The sequence below is a fragment of the Palaemon carinicauda genome, chromosome 33, assembly GCF_036898095.1.
Source record: "Palaemon carinicauda isolate YSFRI2023 chromosome 33, ASM3689809v2, whole genome shotgun sequence".
NCBI classification, from domain to species: domain Eukaryota; kingdom Metazoa; phylum Arthropoda; class Malacostraca; order Decapoda; family Palaemonidae; genus Palaemon; species Palaemon carinicauda.
The window spans coordinates 75,292,237-75,307,873 of NC_090757.1; the positions used below are offsets into that span (position 1 = coordinate 75,292,237).

The 15,637-nt window shown below is 47.2% G+C and overlaps 1 protein-coding gene across 2 annotated transcripts in view; it reads left to right on the forward strand.

Moving 5' to 3' along the window:
* LOC137625988 (dynein heavy chain, cytoplasmic-like) overlaps positions 1-15,637 on the forward strand; it is a 770,344-nt gene that overhangs the window by 250,328 nt on the left and 504,379 nt on the right. For both annotated transcript variants that reach the window (XM_068357067.1, XM_068357068.1), the window contains exons 10-13: positions 493-736; positions 1,004-1,120; positions 1,814-2,002; positions 11,599-11,841. In XM_068357067.1, the coding sequence (XP_068213168.1) occupies positions 493-736; positions 1,004-1,120; positions 1,814-2,002; positions 11,599-11,841 (793 nt within the window). The remainder of the gene's footprint in view (positions 1-492; positions 737-1,003; positions 1,121-1,813; positions 2,003-11,598; positions 11,842-15,637) is intronic.

Sequence of the window (15,637 nt, forward strand, 5' to 3'; positions counted from 1 at the left end):
CGGGTCAATGTCCATGCCAGAATTAGGACTTCCACCCTACTAAGAGTGAGTTATTCACTTAAATAACGTAAGGTTTGTTAGTATGGGAACAAAGGACAAATTCGGAGATAATTTGTATTTTTCCCTAACTAATAGAAACCTGTAGTTATTTATATAAATTTGCCCGCCATCACCTGTACCCCAGAAGTCCTGCCTGCAATCAAAAAGTAACAAAGCTCACGGCTGTGATAGTATATATAGAGACGGCTGGGTACCCCCAGCCACCCTCGGCTTTGCTGAAATATAATCCACAAATAATTATAGGTTTGTATTAGTTAGGAAAAGATACAAATGATCTCCGAATTTGTCATATTTTTGCAATGGTATCCTAGTATTAGACAAAGTGCTGTTATTATGAACCCGTTACAATATCACTCTATTTGGAAAGTCATTGTTGTACCAATGCTGTGAGGTTTGAAGCCAGGTTTTTTATTCTTGATTTTACATCATCAGGGATATAGTTAAGAAGAAACGAGATGAGCAGTTGAAGATGGTATGGAGGGTATGTCCCGCACACAAGAAACTACAGCTCCGAATGGAGCAAATGAGGAAGTTTAGGAGACAGCATGAACAGCTGCGTACAGTAATAGTCAGAGTCCTTCGGCCAACTGTTGTGAAGACCACAACACTAGCGGATGGAGACACTGCAGAACTTAAACCTGAAATGGATGCAGCAGACTTGAATGCAATTGAAGAAGTAAGTTATATTTCTTTTCTGAATTTTGATGCTTTTTTAACTAGTGGAACTTCACCAGTATCTACCTTTTTTGAGTAATCATAATCATCTATACTGTCATTTTTTTTTTAAGTATTCTACAGGTTGCTTCTGTTTGAGAAATCATTATCTACTGCATCTTTTGATTTTATTTCATGAGTTTTCTACTTGTTGTTTCAGAGTAATCTTGAGTGTTTTTTGTTTGTTACTATAGCTCCGGGAGTGACTATATGAATTGACATTCAACAGGTTAACCTTGCTTATGAAAATGTGAAAGAGGTGGACGGCTTGGACATAACAAAGGAAGGAACGGAAATGTGGGAAGCTGCTCTGAAACGATATGATGAGCGAATTGACAGGGTCGAGGTAGTATAAGCTGATTTTTGCATGATTTTTATCTTGAATTTTTGAATGGTTGCAAATTATGTGAAAATCTATTATAGTTGTAAGAAATGTATGGTTATAGACATTTTTTTTTGTAACAACAGGAAATGATATATTTTTATTTTCAGTGTGTTGTAGTGTAATAAATATAAATTAAAACATTTGCCAATCTTTTACAATTGAAAAAAAAAGTTTGGTTATAGAAATCATCATATTAATAACAACAGCAAGTTGTTTACTTTTATTTTGAGTATGTTGTGGTGTAAAAAGGCAAATTAATACATTTGCCAATCATTTGTAATTGTAAGAAATGTTGGGCGATAGACAACATCGTCTTGTTTATAGAAACTTGGAGTTGTATATTTTATTAATGCATTTTGTGTAGAAATACAAATTAAAACATTTGCGATTCATTTACAATTGTAAGAATTTTTTTTATAGACAACCTCTTTTTTTGTAGCAACTGGAAATATTCTTTTTGTTTTCAGTATGTTATAGTGTAAAAATCTATTTAAAACATTTGTAATTGTAAGAAATATTTTGTTATAGACAACAACATCTTGTTTACTATAGCAAGTGGAAGTTATGTACTTTTATTTTGAGTTGCTCGTGTTGTAGAAATACAAATTAAAACATTTACCAGTCTTTTAATTTATATTTCACGGCTTTCATCAGACTCGTATCACAGCGCGACTGAGGGACCAACTGGGCACGGCCAAAAATGCTAATGAAATGTTCCGCATCTTCTCTCGTTTCAACGCCCTGTTTGTGAGACCCCATATTCGCGGTGCCATAAGGGAATATCAGACGCAGCTGATTCAGAGAGTCAAGGATGACATTGAATCTCTCCATGAAAAATTCAAGGTATGTTCCTTTTTATTATTATCATTGCTAGCTAAGATAAAACCCTAGTTAGAAAAGTAGGATGCTTAAGGGGTCCAACAAGGAAAATAGCCCAGTAAGGAAATGAAATAAGGGAACATAGAATAGTGTGCGTGAGTGTACCTTCAGGCAAGAGAGGTCTACCCCAATACAGTGGAAGACCATGGTACAGAGGCTGTGGCACTTATTAGTCCTTGTTTGTGGGATAAAGCTACTAACCACAGTCTGCTCATTAATTTTTTAAACAAATCAACTTCCTAAATACATCGATTCTCTTCTTACAAGTTAAATTTACCAATGTGTTATCAACTTGAACTCAATGTAAGTCCTTGAATAGTATTTTAGCACTTCTAAAACTACAGGATCAAAAATAGAAAAAAAATGCAAAATTTGTAATATTCTTGAGATAAAATTTGATTTCTGCACAATATAGGGATAATATTGAAATGTGCTGAATGACAGAGAAGCAGGTGAACTTAAAGAAGAAAACCATCATAAAGGGATACTGTAATACAAAGGGAGGCAAACGAATCTTTACACAAAATAAAAATAAGGAGAGATATACAGCTCATCATTTCGTGATCTGATCTATACGGTTTCATGTCTGATTCTTCACAAGGTTACCAATAAGCACATGCGGTTTATACACATTTGAAAATAAAGAAGATACTTTCAGTGGTAAACAAGCAACCCGATAATTATAAAATCTCCATGTAAAGGATCTTAAAATAAATTCAGAGTTAGTATTTTAAAACTTGTGGAAATTATTAAATGTAAAATTATTTTCAATTGTCAACGGAATCTTTGAAGTAGGCCTGATGGGGGTTGCCATGTATATCACATATTTCATGACTGTAAATTTAAATGTTTAATATTAGTGATGATATATGTGGTTTTATAAGAAGAAATGAATTTGTAACTGTAATTTCTACCGGATGAATGCCTTAAAAAGATAACTAATACAACAGCCATAATGATTGTGTTTCACCCTGATTCTTAACTATATTCTGAAGATGCTAGAAGAGGCGAAAAGTCTTTGGTGCTATTATACTTAATTTGTTCCGTAACCGAAATACAAACCACGCTATTTACAAAGGGTATTACTTTTAGCGTAGCTGAAATGGCGAGCCATTAGAATTTAACGAGGGTGTATTACCCCCGCGCTAGGTAGCGGGGGGGTAGGGGAGTGGTAGCTAGCTACCCCTCCTCCCCCTCACACACAGGTGAATACTCACTTTAACTTTTGGCTCGGACTGTGACAGACGTCTCTGTCTTGGTCCTCGCTTGGCAGCCATTGTCTGTTTTGTCTTTACTTAATCGCTTACTTTTCATTTACTCAATATATATGTAAACATGTTTTCATGTTTGTATATATATTTGAGTATAGAAATAAGTAAGTTTCCTTTTCAGATGTGTGTGTGTAGTGTACGATATCTACGTGGAGGCCTCAGCAGTTAGGCCACCACGGCGTATTTTATGGGTGGCGATCGAGTTTGACTTATGTCTTTCTCTCTCTCTCTCTCTCTCTTGAGGTCGTTCACCCTTTTACTACGTGTTACTACGCCCTTGTAGCCTAGCTTCCTTTCCGTGTGGGGGGTTGCTACGCCGTACGTTTGTATCAATTAGTTATGAATCTAATTGTAGTTGTTTTTTGTTTTTCAGCTTGTAGAACGATTCCTTTCGGGGTTTTCGTTCTTTCTTTAGTGTTCATTCATTTTTAAATTACATAATTACATAGTTACATAATTATAATTGTTATAATTCTGTTTTGGTTACAGCTCTCCTTCCGCGAGTGTAAGTGGTTGTGAGGGCACGTGCCTGTTGTGTAATTCTTGTTCCTTTCCCTCGGGATTCCTCTTCGGAGCCTTCCCGGGGGAATGAATGTGTACTAATATTATTTGTTTTATTTTTTTTTTTACAGTTACCGATCTAGTTCGTTTCTGTAATATAGCAACGGTGTGAGCTGTCTGGTGGAGTCCTGGGGATTCGGCTGTTGCTGCCTCCCCCCTTGTATTTTCGTCAGGGGCGTGTCTCCTTCTACTGGTAGTACTCCCGTGTCGACGGACAGCTCTCCAGTTCATTTTAGAACAGTCAGGAGGCTTGCCTCCTTGGGCGGATAACTTTCCTTCCGAGGGAAGTTTTTCCTGTCCAGGCTTGAGTTTTTCCCCTTTTGGGGGGTTCTTCTCTTGCCTTTTTTTTTTTTCGGGCGACTATGCTCTTGGTGCTGAGCAGTCGCACCTGCAGTTTCGCTCAAGGGGCTGGGCAACTGCAGGAGCTCCTCTTCGGAGGATTGCTCCTTTTAGGTCACTGGCTGACCAGTCTCTTCCACGAAGTGTTTCTCTTTCGTTCGTGAGAGAGTACACTCATAGAGACTCCTCTTCGGAGGTTTCTTCTGTTGCTGTTGCTGTTGCTGTTGGCCTCCCTCGCCGTAAGGCCCACCGTCCGCCTCGTCGTAAGGGCCTCTCATCTCCCTATAAGGGTGCTTGAGGCGCCTTTTGGATCTCCATTTGCAGCCTACAACTCCTTTTTTCTCGATCTTCCGCCTTGGTGCAGATGGACAGCAGTCTGATCTCGTCTTCCGACGGGCAACGGTCTGCCCGACGGGCAACGGTCTGCCCGACGGGCAACGGTCTGCCCGACGGGCAACGGTCTGCCCGACGGGCAACGGTCTGCCCGACGGGCAACGGTCTGCCCGACGGGCAACGGTCTGCCCGACGGACAGCGGTCTTCCGACAGACATCAGTCTCCCGGCGGACAACGATCCCTTCGGGGCAAAGGGTTGCCCCCACGGGGGTTCTTCCCTTGCGTGTCAGGGTTTCCCTGCGCGCCCTTCTGCTCATCAGCGCTCTCCTGTTCGTCAGCGCTTTCAAGATGATCTTCCCTGCGGTTCCTGTTGGTTCCTGTTACGCGCCCTGTGCGCCCACGTTCGCCCTCGCGATCTAGAACTTCGGTTCAGGTCGGGGTCAAGGACTCTCCTTCTTTGTGCAGGCTTCCACGCGTAGCCTTCTGCTCGTCAGCGATCATCAGCTCGTCAGCGATCATCAGCTCGCCAGCGATCATCAGCCCGCCAGCGATCATCAGCTCGCCAGCGATCTCCGGATCGCCCACGTGTGTTACAGCCGGCACGCCAACGTTCTCCAACACTTCTGAAGGAACATGGTTCGCCAGCTACTAGCTCACCTGCGCATGCTGATCGCCATCGTGCGACCCTCAACTGCGGATGCTGATCGCCATCGCGCGACCCTCAACTGCGGATGCTGATCGCCATCGCACAACCCTCAACTGCGGATGCTGATCGCCATCGCACGACCCTCAACTGCGGATGCTGATCGCCATCGCGCGACCCTCGACTGCGGATGCTGATCGCCATCGCGCGACCCTCAACTGCGAATGCTGATCGCCATCGCGCTACCCTCAACTGCGGATGCTGATCGCCATCGCGCGACCCTCAACGGCGGATGCTGATCGCCATCGCGCGACCCTCACCTGCGGATGCTGATCGCCATCGCGCGACCCTCAACTGCGGATGCTGATCGCCATCGCACGACCCTCAACTACGGATGCTGATCGCCATCGCGCGACCGCACACCTGCGGATGCTGATCACCATCGCTCAACCCTGCGCATGCTGATCACTATCGCGCGACCCTCAACTGCGTATGCTGTTCGCCATCACGCGATCGCCCACCTGCAGATGCTGTTTGCCATCGCGCGACCGCCAACCTGCGCATGCTGATCGCCATCGCGCGACCCTGGCATGCTGATCACCATCACGCGACCCTGCGCATACTGATCACCATCGCGCGACCCTGAGCATGCTGATCAATGCTCGCGATCGCTCACCTTCGCATACTGCTCGCCATCGCACGATCGCTCACCTGCGCATACTGCTCGACCATCGCGTCGGCATATCACAACGCGCCATCGCCAACCTGCGCGTTAGCGCTCACCAGCTCACCACCGATCGCTTGTTGATCCATATCGCCAGCAGTCCTCCTCGCCCACGCGGCAGCGCGTTTCCTCGCCATCGCGCTAACTCTTGCGTTCGCCGCCTCGGACTCGCTCTCATCCACCTGCCCACCCTCACGACCGCTCGCCCGCGCGACCGCTCGCCCGCGCGACCGCTCGCCCGCGCGACCGCTCGCCCGCGCGACCGCTCGCCTGCGCCACCGCTCGCCTGCGCCACCGCTCGCCTGCGCGCCCGCTCGCCCGCGCGCCCGCGCGACCGCTCGCCCGCGCGCCAGCGCGCGCGACCGCTCGCCCGCGCGACCGCGCGCCCGCGCGACCGCTCGCCCACGTGCCTGCACGTCTACGCTCATGCTCTCCAATGTTCGCCCACGCGCGAACCAACGGTTTTTTCCATCGCGCAGACGGATGGTGTTCCGTCGCGCGAACCTACAGTGTTTCTTCGCACAAATGTCGGCTTATTTCTTGCAGTATCCATTGCTCGTCTATGGGTTATCGCCCGCCGACCACCAGGAATTCCCGTCGCGCGAGCTCCAGGGCAATTGCGACCACGATTCCCAATGGGGTTTTCGCAGCATGACCAGCCTGGCGAGTTCTTCTGGAGCGTATTTTCAGAACACTGTCTCACCCCGTAAACACAGAGCATGGCACTTGCAGAATAGAAGAAACTTAAGGGAGATCTGAGCAACACTCCTCTATTCCTGAACCTGAGTTAGCCCTTCCCCGTCATTCCCTGGAAGGATTTTTGGCGGGGGGGGCTTTCCGTTCGAGATTTCTCCATCGGACAAGGGGTGACTGCTTACCTCTTCCTCTGGGAGCTTACCAGGTTCTTTCCCTCCTCGGTTACGGCCCGAGGTTTGGTTCAAGGAAGCTACAGGAAGATCAAGGGTACTTTCCTCCTCTCGAGCTCAGGCACCTTGGCCTTTCGTCGTTAAGTATCTAACTTGCGGACAAGCTCGATGTTGTACCATCTGGACGCGGTGACTGAGGGCTTCCTTCGGGTGTCTCATCTGTGGAGGTCGACGACCTCAGACACCCTTCCATCCTTGAGAAGAGTTTGTTTGTGCCCAAGGACAGAGACTTAGACAGCTGCTGTGCGGAGTAAATCGACTTCCGGTTTCACTCCTCCAAGACGCTTTCTTCCAGACACTGCAGGGCTCCAGCGCCTTTTCTTTCAACCACGTCGGCCTAAGTTATCGGCTACGACAACTGGGACAAGGTGTCCAATTGCAGTTTTCTCCTGTCAGGAACAGATGGCACGGGAGACTCCCCCGGGGGGGCATAGTCCTAAAAGGAGTTCACGAACTCTAGGATTGCAGGTTTTTCGCTGGGAGAATGCTTAAGGTTACTCATCCGAATGACAGCTTCCCGATGCCCATTCCCGCATATTCTCTGTGAGTTGCCAAGGATATCGCGCCTGCCGTCTCTGTCAGCGAATTCAGTGTCTCTAAACCTCTATGCCATAGCGTCAGCAGAGTTGCCCGGTTGGGCAAAATGATCCATACCTTAGGCGAAGGTCTTCCTTAGGATCATCGACGGCTTCACCCCCGGCCCCCTCAGTCGATCCTTTCTTGTAAGGAAGGATCTGAGAGGGGATGTCCATAGTCGACCTCTCCCCCCAGATCAAGTTTGTCGAACAAACTTCGGCCAACAGAATCGATCAGACTGGTAACGAGGCGACAGGACTCCTTAAAAACCCTGGATCGGAAGGACGGGTACTTTCAGTTTCCATTCCATCCATCTTCCAGGGTGCTCGTCGAATTCAGCCTAGACTGCAAGTATTCCTGCTTATGATGCAGTGTGGCTATCCCGCCGTGGCATAGCAGGTTTGTTTCCCCAGAGAACTCTCCCTGCCTTCCTCTTGGCCGCTCAGGGGCAGGCTTCCGCCTCCTCTGCTGTTTGGAGGGCTGGTCAACTCCTGTAGGCTCGGGTTTCGACCTTCTTCAGCGCCGGGACAAGCTTCCGGATGCTTACCATGAGTGTGGGCTCATGGTATTTTGCTTGGAGCCTTCTCTTCCTCTGCCTCAACATCTGGAGTATCTGGCCATGATATTGAGTCAACCGCCTTACCACATTGGAAACCCCGCTTCTCGTTCATCCAGCGAGGTTAAGCAACGTCGGTACTTGGATGGGTGACCACCTGGGGACGCCAGATTCTGTTACCACATCCTCCGAGCCTTCCTTTCGGTTGACTGTGGCAAGACTGAGGAGAGTCGCAGTACCTGTTCTCAGTCAAGCAGAGCTTTCAGCCCTACCTTGAAACGTTTCCTAGTTCTTTCCTCATTGACCCGTCTATAGTCCGAACGGTCGCCTCAGGATAAGTTCCATGTGGGGCGATCCAAGTTCCGGTGGCTTCAGGCAATGTTTAACCGGACTCCCTGGCCCTATGGGACCAGCGGAACTATTAGACCTGCAATGGGTGTTGACCTATAGAGCCTCTTGATGGTAGTGGATATTTTCGTCCTTTCCCCACATTCTTGATGCGGTTCTCGGACTCGTCAAAGGAAAGGGGGGGGGGGGCATGTTCCGGTCCAGGCCTATGGTCAAGACCTGAAGGATACCTCTCCATCATTCAGGCAGGCTTAGGGGCCTTAGTCTGGCCCCTCTTCAGATCCTACAGCTACTGCCGAGTCTCCCCGTTGCGCGTCAACTTCATTCTAACCAGCAGGGGACGCATTTTCACACCTTCACATCTTGCAGTAGAGATACCGGGATGATTGAGATTCTCTCAATACCACCATCGGCTCTCTCATTCCAGGCAGGGGAATGTTTCTCTCAGACTATCCGAGCAGAGCCTCATAGAGAGAGTGTACCTAGGGGTCTTTGACCTTGGGTAACCAGCAAGTGCTGGTCTAGGGGACCTGATCGCGACAGCTTGGAACCTCAAGCTTCTGCTAGTCTTCCCCCCAGTCTCAGACCCCGAGACACTGGCAAGATGCATTCCGGTGATGGTGGGACAACTTCGACGCCTGCGTCTTCCCTCCTTTTTGTCTGCGGACAATGGGCCTCAACAAGACCAGGTTGTCTGTCAACCTTTCAATGGGAGAGCTCCACTGGGACTACGCGCAGAACGGTGTTTGGACCCTCTGCTTCCCCTGACGGAACTCCCGGGAGAGCTTCTCCCACGGCGCAGACTACTCAAGCAACCACACTGCGACATCTCTCCCGAACCGGGACGTCGCTTCGGCTTCATGCCTGGAGACACTACGCTTCCTCCTCTAGAAGAGACAACCCGCTACAGTCGCGGTACGGAGGTCGCGTCATCTGCGATAGTCATCCACAGGGGTCTCCCAGGCAAAGTGAAGAGTCTAAGGTGGTTGGTGCCGTGGGAGATTTACCTCTTCCCTTGAGGCCTCTTCTCCAGCAATAACAGTCTTATTGCCTTTCGGCGGGAGGAAACTCCTTTCCGCTCTCGGCAATGAAGCCTGTCGCTCAGCCTTTCCCTGACCTTCAGGCTTAAAGGAATAACTTTTTCCTGCCCGCTGGATCTATCCTCGCTCATGCGAATCTACGATCGTCCCTGCCCTAGTCGGAGGAAGACCTCCAACTTGGAGCATGGCTCGGACTTTTAGTCCTTTAAGAGATCTTCTCAAGACCCTTTTACGACAGGCCTCGGATTGTATTCCGCCTTGGGTCTTCTGCTCACTCTGGCCACGGCCAGTGTGTAAGCAATCTTCTTGGTCTCTTACTACTCCCCCCTTTCTAAGGAAGAGGGGAAGGCAACATTCAGGCTCGCTCCTGAGTTGTTGGCTAGACTCAGAATCTGAGGGTCCCGGTCCTTAGGTCCGATTCATTTAAGATTTCGAGTCTCCATTCTGTGTCTGATGTCCCAAGACCTTCTCTTTCTTGCCAGTAAGGAATCGAGAGGTTAGCGCTGGGAACAGCTGCAGTTTGTCCTCAGTTGCAGCCGATTTGGGAACACAAGGAGGACATGGGGGGAGAGTCACCAGTATACCTCTTCAGCCCGGACTCAAGGACATTCATCTCGTCCTGTCTTCAGACCCTCCCCCGTCACGTCGCCCTACAGCACGATGTTGGATACATCGCAACGTCCCTCGCCTTAGAGTAATACTACTCTGTGACGCAGGTGCTACAAGCTGGAGTCTGGAAGCGTCTGATGACCTTCGCAGCCCGCTTCCTGCAGGGCGTGACCCACAGGAGTCTCGATACGTTTTCTATCGCTCTTTGGTGGCTACACAACAGCTGGTCTAACCTCAGGCTCCCTTTTGGACAGGTAGCAGAAGGTTGAGGGCATTGTTATCAGGTTTTAGTCTGCATGAACGAAAGAAGTATGTCTGGCCCTTACTTCTTTCTTCATCATCCCCTCTACGGGGAAGCAGCATCCTGGTCTCTGCATAGCTGACCTCGAACCTCTGCAGGTAAACCATGCTTCCTTGTGTTCCGAGTATTGAGTCAATACTGTCGCGTCCCCCATACCCTGACGAGGTGGTATTGGGAACGTCCTAACCCAGAGTTCCTTCTGGAACTCCAGGTCAACTGCCTAGGACAAGTCACACTTCTTCCTTCACACAAGCTTACGTAGGCCACATGGTTCCTTGCGGAGCAAGGAACTTGTGAGGTGCAGGGACTCCTTTTCTCGAGTGTGACTCACTCGGATTCTGAGTCCCCGGGTAAAGCCAAAGCCAGTATGGCTGGGGACTTTAAACCCTTCCTAAGGGATAAGTCACCCTTTGTAAATAGCGTGGTTTGTATTTCGGTTACGGAACAAATGACAAATTCAAAGATAATTTGTATTTTTCCTAATCATACAAACCTTAGCTATTTACACATATTTGCCCGCCAGCCCTGTCCCCCAAGACAAGTCCTACCTCTAAGTGAAAGTGAGTATTCACCTGTGTGTGAGGGGGAGGAGGGGTAGCTAGCTACCACTCCCCTACCCCTCCGCTAACTAGCGCGGGGGTAATACACCCTCATTAAATTCTAATGGCTCGCCATTTCAGCTACGCTAAAAGTAATACCCTTTGTAAATAGCTAAGGTTTGTATGGTTAGGAAAAATACAAATTATCTTCGAATTTGTCATTTTTTCATTCTAAGAACTGCTTGGAATGGTATTTTAGTTTGAGGCTTGTGGCTATGTTTCTAAATGTTGAGTATGTGTAGTTCAAGAAGTGTTCAGCATAAGAATAGTGATTTGGTTCTCAAAAAGATTATTTTATTGCTACATATCTTTATATTGTTGCACACTATTGTCTAGTAAAGATATTTGACCAGACTACATATGGGGGTTACATTTGCCTCTTATTGTAGTTTTATTTTTTGATACTGTACTTGATTGATTTTTTAAAAATAATATATCATATCTTTTATGCTTAAAAACTCTGTATTATTATTATTATTATGATGATGGTCATCATCACAGTGATTGAAGGAAAAACATTGATGAGGTTAAAATAGTCTGTAACTTGGAGTGGCAAATATATTTTCTTCTTTGGAAGGAAAGGCAAACCAGCCAGTTAAAATCTTATGTAATATTAACATTTTGCACCCAACCTGTATGGGATGGATAATTTTATAATCTATTAGTACTTTGAGAATTGTGTCTATTCAAAGGTTGAATATCCTTAGACCTGGACTTATCATTTCCATTTCAGGTTCAGTATCCGCAGAGCAAATCTTGTCGCATGAGCCACGTGCGAGATTTGCCCCCTGTGGCTGGTTCCATCATGTGGGCAAAGCAAATCGACCGGCAGCTGACGGCCTACATGCGACGAGTGGAGGATGTTCTGGGAAAGGGCTGGGAGTCTCATGTTGAGGGACAGAAACTGAAAGCTGATGGGGACTCGTTCCGACTCAAGCTTAACACTCAGGAAATTTTTGATGATTGGGCTAGAAAGGTATGAAGAGCAGTCTTTAAAATTCAAGGAATGTTTCCTTTTTGTTTTGTGTTGGTGTGGCAAGGTAGTTTTGAGGAAGCAGATTAATGCCTGGGGCTTAGAAATCATACCTATTATATTTGTAAATCTTCCACAAATGGAGTATTTACCTCCGTCATGTGACTTCAAAATTCATTTATTCCGTAACCGAAATACAAACCACGCCATTTACATAGGGTTTCCTTTCGGCGTACAGTGAGCCCTCGTTTATCGCGGTAGATAGGTTCCAGACCCGACCGCGATAGGTGAAAATCCGCGAAGTAGTGACACCATATTTACCTATTTATTTAACAAGTATATTCAGACTTTTAAAACCTTCCCTTGTACGTAGTACTGTTAACAAACTACCCTTTAATGTACAGAACACTTAATGCATGTTTTTCAATATTAAACTTACCCGATAATCATGTAGCTGTCAACTCCGTTGCCCGACAGAATTCTATGGAGGGATACGCCAGCTATCACAATACTAGAAGGGGGTGTATTTACCAGCGCCACCTGTGGCCAGGTACTCAAGTACTTCTTGTTGACACCTCCTCAATTATTCCTCTGTCGTGCTTCCGGCAAGACGTTCTGGGATACGCTTATGTTCTTGGAGTATTTTCACGACTTTGGTGAAGTATTTCTCTTTGATTTCGGCTGTCGCTTTACTGGAAACTTCTATATTAGCTTAGTTAGCTTTTGGAATTAATTTGATTAATTATGGTGACGAGAGAGTATGAACTCTCGTTCACCTTTCAATGGCCGACCCTTCCCTTAGACGGAAGTGTTGGTGTCTAAGAGAGTATAGACTCTCTTTCTTAATTTTGCTTAACAAAAGTTATAGTTTATTTTATATCTCTCCGCCTCTTATAGGCCTCTTCGATTAACTTCCTTTTATTATAAACTCATTAAAATTAATTTTTATATTTGTTTATATTCGACCTTCCTAATAGTAGGCGGTCTTTTACCGAAGTTAATAAACTTTGAGCCCGTCATTTCGGTTTTACCTGTTAACATATTATGCTATTTCCGCCACAGAGTTTGAAAGATTTTCTTTGACAGTCTCGTACTGTTTTCAAAGTTGAACTAACGTTTTGTTTTGTCTCTGCAGTTGTTGACGTTCAGAACGTTCAACTTGCACTCTATCGTTACGATAGAGAAAGAATGTTCACGGTTTCACGTTGCAGTAAGAGTAACCGTGTCTAGCGTTTTGTTCATTCTTTCTTAACTTAATGGTTTTGATCCTAATAAAGGAACTTTTCAGTTTTTTCCTTTAACAATAATATGTTTTAACGATATATATGATTGGGCTCTTCTCTCAGGTTCTAAGTCAAGAGAGAGAGAGAGAGAGAGAGAGATAGAGACGGAGGGAGAAAGAGGATAAACGTTTCATTCAAGCCTGCCAGGCGTACGAGTAACGTCGTTATCGTTTTTGCTCTTCTCCCTAGTCTCTTTAGGGGAAGAAACTAAACGTTTCTAGAGTGATCTAGTGTTTAGTCTCTTTCCAACCACTGAATTATCTTTCATTAGATTTTTCTGTTACATTGTAATTCTGTTTTCGCAATTACTAACTTTGAGAAAGGATAGAATTGCGTATTTCAGGTACAAACCACTTAAAGTTTCGAGTTCAGTGAAATAAGTGCAAACAGAAATCAAAGTGATTAGTGCGTGAGGGTACTTTTGTGCGCGCCAGTCGTCCTCCCAGTCCGGGACCTCTTGCAAGCTCCCAAGCCCAGGGGAGAAGCAATGTCGAAGGGCATAAGGGTTCAGCAGGCCTTGATCGGCGCACAGAAGTATTCTCGGTGGTTGTGGGCGTGTCTTACCGAGACCGTCACTCCCACCCGCAGACGATTGAGCCCTTATTTTGCTCGTCTGCAGAAGAGATTAGGGGAGAAAATAAAGGCAGAGTAACGCTGGTCTCAGGTCTCAAGACCTCTTAAACGTTAAGTCCAGACCTATGCCAGACGTACGAAGTTAAAGTTCACAACCCGAATGCAGTCATTGGGTTAGCTCTGACTCTCCTCAGTCATCAGTTGATTACACTCCGCCTAAGAGGAGTAAGGTTCTGCCACAACAGATCTCTGCTGTTAAGGCTTTACCTCAGCAGAACTTAGTGTCTGCCGACCCCAAGTTAACTCTACTGCAGTCCATACAGTCACAACTTTCGGTCTTGATGCGTGAGTGTCGGGCTGAGAGTGTTGCGCCTCCGCCTCCGCCTACACTCCCCCCCCGCCTATGATCGCTCCGCCTGATCACAGTACCACCTGCCAGGCGTACGATGTTGTGAACTCTACTACAGTCCATGCAAGCACAGCTTTCGGACTTGATGCGTGAGTGTCGGGCTGAGAGTGTTGCTCCTCCGCCTCCGCCTACACTCCCTCCACCTACACTCGCTCCGCCTGATCACAGTACCATCTGCCAGGCGTACGATGTTGTGGACTCTACTACAGTCCATGCAAGCACAGCTTTCGGACTTGATGCGTGAGTGTCGGGCTGAGAGTGTTGCTCCTCCGCCTCCGCCTACACTCCCTCCACCTACACTCGCTCCGCCTGATCGCAGTACCACCTGCCAGCAGTTCCACCTGCCAGGCGTACGATGTTGAGCCACGTGCTGAGTTTGCTGTTCCCTGTGGTGTTCAGCCGCCGCCTTCCTTAAGGCAACCTTTACATTGGGATCAGGAGGATTATACCTCTCTTCCTCCGCCTCCACTTGCTGCTCCACCAGTGATGCAACACTCGGTTGAGGTACAACAACCTCTCCCGTCCATGAGTCAGTCTCCTCAGCTCTTGCTGCAGCGAGCTCAACCCTCCACAAGGCAAGCACCACAACACCTTAGCCTTGCGCCTCAGGAGCCTCAGCTTGCGAGACATTTACCTTGTTCTGCGCAGCCTCTTCCTCATCGCGCTCCGCTCACACCACAGGAACTGGAACTTGCTACTCCGCTTCCGCCAACCGCTCAGCAAGCGCAACCCTTGGGTTCAACCACTCATGCTAGGAGTCAGCCTCCTCCACCCATGCGCCTTCCTTCTGCTTGTCTTTTATTCAGCCTTTGCAGACTGAGCCTCAGGTGTTCCCTCATCGGAGTCTTGAAGAGGAAACCACAACTATTGTTGTTCCAGCTCGTTCTGACTCTGCTGTTCAGCATACCTTACCTCCATTTTCATACCATGGTTTACACCCCATGCAAGCATGCATAAAGCACTCTAGCACTGGTCATGGAATTTCTGAGAAATGTTAAACGCCATGCACACGCTCTGCTTTCCTTACAGCAGGCTCTGCTTACAGCAGGCTCTGCTTACTACATGCTCAGCATTCAGCATGCTCTGCATTCAGCATGCTCTGCTTACAACATGCTCTGCATACAGCATGCTCTGCATTCAGCATGCTCTGCATACAACATGCTCTACATACAGCATGCTCTGCATACAGCATACTCTGCATACATCATGCTCTGCATACCTTACCGCATGCTTCTCAACACATCTTGGGTTGTTGCCAACTCACTAGACTGTCAAGCAGTTTCATAACGTTGCCTTCTAGTCTGCTGCTTTTGCACCAGTGAACCCTCACTCAGAGAACTTAGCTTTTCTAGGATAAGGTCCCTGTAGATGAGAAAGTTCTTTTCTCCCTCCTTCTGATATTCCCTTGAGGACTCTGTCATTTGGAGGGAGCCTTTAGCTGCATAACCTCTTATGGACTTTTATTTAAGCATAACATGCTTACAGGGAAGGTAATGGTTCCACTTCAGCCGCTAATCCCGTCTGTTACCACACC